The sequence below is a fragment of the Dipteris shenzhenensis genome, chromosome 2 (assembly GCF_047967505.1).
Source record: "Dipteris shenzhenensis isolate YYH24624 ecotype China chromosome 2, Dip_SZ_1.0, whole genome shotgun sequence".
Taxonomy (NCBI): Eukaryota; Viridiplantae; Streptophyta; class Polypodiopsida; order Gleicheniales; family Dipteridaceae; genus Dipteris; species Dipteris shenzhenensis.
This window is the reverse complement of record NC_141597.1, coordinates 5,760,555-5,766,317: the sequence shown is the minus strand read 5'-3', so window position 1 is coordinate 5,766,317 and position 5,763 is coordinate 5,760,555. Positions and strand designations below refer to the sequence as shown.

Genomic DNA, 5,763 nt, shown 5'->3' with positions numbered 1-5,763 from the left:
TTACTTGCTCATTGAGAAGGAATTGCGACTGGTACTCATCCTCTATGTTGATGATCTTATCTTGACAGGTGATCATGTCAAGAAGATTTCATAGGTCAAGGAGCTACTCATGTCTGAGTTTGAGATGACTGACCTTGGGTTATTACATTACTTCCTTGGGATTGAAGTAAAGCAGGCCAAAGACAGGATCTTCATTTCACAGGAGATATATTGCAGAGAACTTCTGAAGAGATTTCAGATGGAGGATTGCAGGACAGCATTAACTCCCATGGAGGTCGGGCTCAAGCTAAGTGTTCACGACACACCTCAGCCGGTCGATACTCCCTTGTACCGACGATTGGTAGGAAGTTTGCTTTACCTTACCAATACTCGACTTGATATTTGTTGTGCAATTGGGCTATTATGCCAGTTCTCTGCTTCTCCCAGGAAGGGTCACTGGGATGCAGGTTTACGGGTGCTGAGGTATTGAAAGGGTACTTGCACCTATGGGATCACCTACACCAAATGGGGATTGGCCCACAGTTGTGACATTGAGGGGGGGTGTTAGAAATTCACTGTGCCCACCTGTGAGCCCCCAATTTGAGGGGACAAGGGGCAGTGAGAGGTAGGAGGGCAAGGAAAGAGAGAGACCCAGGCTGACATCATAGGCAACCAGCACACGGACTGGTCGCTGCCTGCAACAGAGAAATAGGGGGCCTTGTGCCTCCCTGGAGGCGCCTACAGCTGCATGGACTGGCTGCACAGGGCACCCTTTTATAGGGGCCTGTGGCAAGCCCAGTCGGCCCAACCAGGGCCACCAACCAGGGCCAACCCTGGTCGGATTTCCACGGCCATCTGGTCGGCCACCAGACAGGGTACCGACCCTGCTGGTCGGTCAACCCAAAGGGCCTGGGCAGTGCCTATAAAAGGCCCACTCCTTCAGTCATTCCAGCATCCAGTGCAGGACAGAAAGCCTCCTTCCTACGCTGTGCTGTGCACTCAGAGCTGGTTCAGTTTGTGAGAGAGAGTTCCATCAGTTTTCCTCAACACTCCGCTGAGTTTTGTATTGCTCCCTCGGAGCCAGTTTCTGCCCACCATCCGGTGGATGAATATACTCTCTCTCTCTCCGTGTAAGTTATCTCTGAGTGAGTGTTTATTGCATCTGTGATCATCTATCTGAGTTGAGTGTGTGGAAGAGTGGGAGAGATCTTGGGTGGAGGTTTGAGTGATTCATTCCCTCCTATTCTTCAACACCAAACACATCCTCAGATTTGGTTCAGAACTTTGTTTTCCATGGAGAGAACGGGATCCATTTTCCATCCAAACATATGGGGGCTGCCAGCTACTGCTTGTAATGGAAAACATGCTGTTTCTCCTCAAAACTGCCTTACCCCAAACCCAACCTTCAAAATAAGAATCCCTCGAGCTTCTTCTGTGCCCAGAGATGAAGTGCTCTACCTACCGTGCCCAACGCATGCACGTGCACTACTAATCGCAGCAGAAGACTTGCATATATGCTAACTGCAGCTATATTGCTTATGGACATAGCAAACACAAAGCACACAAAGAATAGACCTGAGCCATTAGAGCTGGAATACAAAGATATAAATGAGATCAAGAGGCTGAAACTGCTGCAGGGTTTGTGAGGCCAAGCAAAGCTGCTGAAACTGAGGGCTGAAAGTTTATCACTGAAGGCTCCTTGCTGCTGCTAAGGCTGACAGTGAATGAGGACTGCTGGGAGCCTCCACTGACCGACCTGATTGACAGGTAGGTCTGTCCTAGTTGGCCAACCTGTTTGATCTGGTCACCCGCAGGTGTGGTTGACTGATCTGGTTTTGCTCGTGCAGCTTCTTTGGCCGACTTGCTGCTGCTGGACCAGGCCTATAAAGGCTTCCATATGAGCGGTATGGAGCTGCTCTCTGGCAATCCATGGGTTACTGCTTCAGTCTGGCTACCTATGTGGCAGCTGCGGCTGCTCTTGGCCCCTCCATGCTTAAGGCAGCCCTACAGTAAAGCTATGCCGCATTCATTTATGAGAGCATGCACGTAACAAAGGTTTCCTGCTACAGCAATTCGAATGTCCAGATGGCATCCCAGGAAAATTCGTATGTGTTGTCACTACTGTATCTGACAGATTGTAACTGACAAAATCAGAGTTTGCTTTACTTGCCAGAACATATTTGTGCTCCTGCATATAAATACAGACCTACACGTTAAATATGTGATACCAGTTAACCAGAACCAGACCTTCCACTGCCATCTGCTGCCCAGTCTGCATCTGAGCAGCCCATCACAATCCCAACAAGGTCTCTATGCCATAGAGAATATGACACCCAAGAATAGCCTGTAACTCATTGACTCTTAGTTGCCCTCCAAAGCATCTTGGAATGTCACTAGACAGGCATCTACCTCATCCCCATGCGTTGGTCTCCTCTCCATATAATATGACAATTTTCTGACAGGAGTCATGTCAAGGACCTAACTGGTCATATGCTCTACTGGCAGGCAATCAGATATTTGACGTTTCCAATGATTAGATTTCCCTATGATAAAGTGAGCAGGAGCAGGATGGGAAAGACCTGCTGACATCAACAAGCTAAGACAAACAGCCTCAAGCTGATCAAAAGCTGTGTCAGGCACATGTATCTTCATTTTTAATACCAACAACCGAGACAAACTCTGAATCATGATCAATACACCCTTTTCTCTGCATGGCTAGAAAGACTTTGCAAGCTCGGTCTAGATTACCAGAAGCTCGGAGTGCACTAAAGAAACCTCGCTGTGCGTCATTGCTGACAGGTAACTTCAGCTTCATAATATCATTACACAAGTCCAAAGCTGCATCCATCATTTTTGCATTACTCAAACCAAGCAGGAGGCAGCTACAAGTAACACCATCGGGCTTAGAACCACTCTCCAGCATTTCCCTAAAAGTTTTTAAAGCATGAACCAGCAGCCCTGCCTTGCATAAGCCAAAGAGAAAAATTTTATATGTATCCAGAGTCCTATAGCACTCTCTCATCTGTTTTTCCACACCCTTGCCTACGTTCTGTTTGTTTCCTGCATTGCAACAACCAATTAGCATATCTGAGTCCAACAAGCTTGTAAGCGTTACTCTAGCCTTAAAAGATTCCAATGCAGCGTCCTTGATTTCAAAAGTCTCCTCTACTTATCATTTTGAATACCGTATGCTTCTAGTAAAAATGATATATGAATAACGTATGCTTCTAGTAAAAATGATTAATTAATAACTATGCTTCTAGTAACAATGACGTACTGCTATGGCTTTTTTCCAATTTAAAAATGATATTTAAAATTGGCACTTTCACCTGGCATCTTCTGGAACACCTTCGTTGCCTCATCACAGTTGCCTTTGTCGAGAAGGACCTGGAGAAGATTGTTGCAAGTCTGAATCCTGAGATCATTAGGTACACTTTCCACAGCCTCCAGAAACCTGTCTATTTGCTGCATTGTGTATTCTCCATACAAGGCACAAGCCGATTCGATCATTTTCACGTACAGTTTATGCCCATCTTCCAACTCTCCGACCATTGGGACGCAACAAATGAGAGAGACATAAATTGACATATGGGGAACATAGCCTTCTTTTTTCATTTCCTCCAAAAAAATTAAGGCTTTTTCAAGTTTGCCTGCTCTACTATATCCCACTATGAGGAGTTCGTATAGTTTCTTGTCTGGTAGAAGACCATCCTGCAACATCTGGGTATAAAGTCTTTGGGCTTTGTCTAGGTTGTTACTTTTCAAAAGAAGCTGCAGGGCAGACGTGTATAATGAAACAGTTGGGATCACATTCAAGGACTTCATGGCCTCCATCGCTTTAACCACCTCATCCACCAACTTTGCTCTCTTCAGTCTATGAATGAAAATGGAAAAGGCATAATTTAGCTCTTCCCCTTGCCTCTTCATACGGCCCAGAAAACGCCACGCACCTGAAAAATCTCTCTCTCTGCCCAATCTGCCAACTATTTTCGCGATATCCTCAGCTCTGTGTTCATAACCTTCCTGTTCCCAGGCCCAATTTAGGAACCTGAGTGCAACTTTAGCGTTTTTCAGCTGTCTTACCACGTCAACTATCACATTTGGCGTTATCTTAGGAACAAACCTCTGCAGTTTCTCTGCAGTGTCTACTCCCCAGCCATTTGCTTCTAAGATAAGCCGCACGGCCATGGCAGTTTGAGCTTCGAGAGGAATAACTTCTGTCTTTGATGCAAATACGTTACCAGCTTCACTTGCCCCACCTTCTTCTACGTTTAATAATACATTGCCACTTTCAAATTCCCGGACGGTAGGCACGAAAGAGGGCGCCTCCGTCTTCCTCTCATCTGACAAATTCGTCCTGCAATCAACTACACACAATTTGCCCACTTGATCCCCACAGGCAAAAGCTTCTGCCACACGACAGTAAAGTGCATAGAATGAATATTGAAGGCTATGTTGAAAAAAACATCCAACGAGTTCACTGTTCCGACGGCACCTTGAAGGGTTGGTAGGGATAATCCAAGTCTTGTTTGAAGATGGAATCCCGCAGAAGAGCTTACAAGCAAAAGTTCCATTTGAGCTAGAAAGCACGGTTTTCCAAAAAATCAGCTGCGGTGCTGTGCGCTGCATCTTAAGCTCCGGAAATATACATAAAGACCAATGTGCTCTGAATAGGCTTAGATTCTATGAGCGAGTGATCGGTCTAACCAAAAAAAATAAAGAATCGTCGATACAGTGCTCTTCACGGCCACCAAACCTCCTCACTGGGATGAATTGAATCCTTGCTTTGCCACCAAAACTCCTCACTGGGATGAATTCAATCCTTGCCTTGCCCTCTGCCCAGCCATCATTTGTAAAATTGCAGCCCCATCATTCTCCAACATCTCATTATCATGAGCCTCAAGGCACTTTTTGCAGGCGGTCACGCCCAATCCCATCTCTCTCAGATTGGTTATTCGGACCAACTAGAATCTTGAGATTTCAGGATGCTGGCCTGAATCTTGAGATTCTATGAGACTTGCTTGCTAGTGGGGCTGCCATGCCCGTGCGAGTAAAATCTTGTGCTCGTGTGTTGTGGCCAGCTGGGACCTCCTACACGAGGAGCTTTGATTATCCCTAACAATGGAGGATATCAGATTTCCCAATCGAGCGATCAAATGTTGGACTGGAATCCCATATTTTATAACTCTTGGGCTAGCAGTCGAGTACCAAGGAGCCCCTCTCCAAGCACATGCTAGTGGGGCTACTAGCTTCTAAGTACATTCAGGGAGCTCTGCAATGAGTCTGCATGTGAGAGTTAGGCACTTTTAATAGGCTTGTCCTGAGCATTGAATGCAGTCCTTCGCAGGACAAATGGCAGCTTTCTCTTGGCTAGCACAAAGATTGAGCACTTGTGCTAGAAATGGCACCCTCCATTTTCGAGTTGCAAAATGGAGAATCAATGGTGCTTCATCCTAGCCTCGGAAAGTGTGCCAGAATAAAAAATCCTCCACCCATCCCGTAGCATTGGCATCGTGTGCACTAACCCTTACACTCCCAGAGTTACCAATTGTCGTACTTTTTCATAAAGATAACTCAAGTGCCAAGCACCGACACTACAGGCAGTCCACCTAACCTAAGCCTTTCCCACATTTAATTTTCCTTGGGAAGGAAACCTACTGCCAGACCACAACCGATGTGCCCCTCTTAGTTGGCAATGTGTGTGTGGGGGACAGGCGCGGAGGGGAGTGGGGAAGGGGGGGATGCAAGGTGGGGAGATTGCTCAAGTTTTCAAATTGCCAGTAA

The 5,763-nt window shown here is 46.3% G+C and overlaps 1 protein-coding gene across 2 annotated transcripts; it reads right to left on the bottom strand.

The window, feature by feature from the left end:
- Positions 1–1,352: 1,352 nt before the first annotated feature.
- Positions 1,353–4,938, bottom strand: LOC147904272 (uncharacterized). Of its 2 annotated transcripts, XM_087385650.1 has the most exons (3): positions 4,475–4,938; positions 3,309–4,346; positions 1,353–3,039 (listed from the first exon to the last, which is right to left on the bottom strand). In XM_087385650.1, exons 1-3 carry the CDS (start codon positions 4,551–4,553, stop codon positions 2,612–2,614), a joined length of 1,545 nt encoding a protein of 514 aa, XP_087241776.1. In that variant the 5' UTR covers positions 4,554–4,938; the 3' UTR covers positions 1,353–2,611. The 2 variants fall into 2 exon arrangements, with proteins under 2 accessions (XP_087241776.1, XP_087241768.1); XM_087385642.1 differs by having other exon boundaries at positions 3,309–4,938.
- Positions 4,939–5,763: the final 825 nt, after the last annotated feature.

Excerpts from the sequence above, each read along its gene's own strand:
- LOC147904272 (XM_087385642.1), bottom strand. The coding sequence starts at position 4,608 with ATGCAGCGCACAGCACCGCAGCTGATTTTTTGGAAAACCGTGCTTTCT. Across the intron at positions 3,040-3,308 it reads GGTGTTCCAGAAGATGCCAG|GAAACAAACAGAACGTAGGC; the intron begins GTGAAAGTGCCA and ends GTTGCAATGCAG.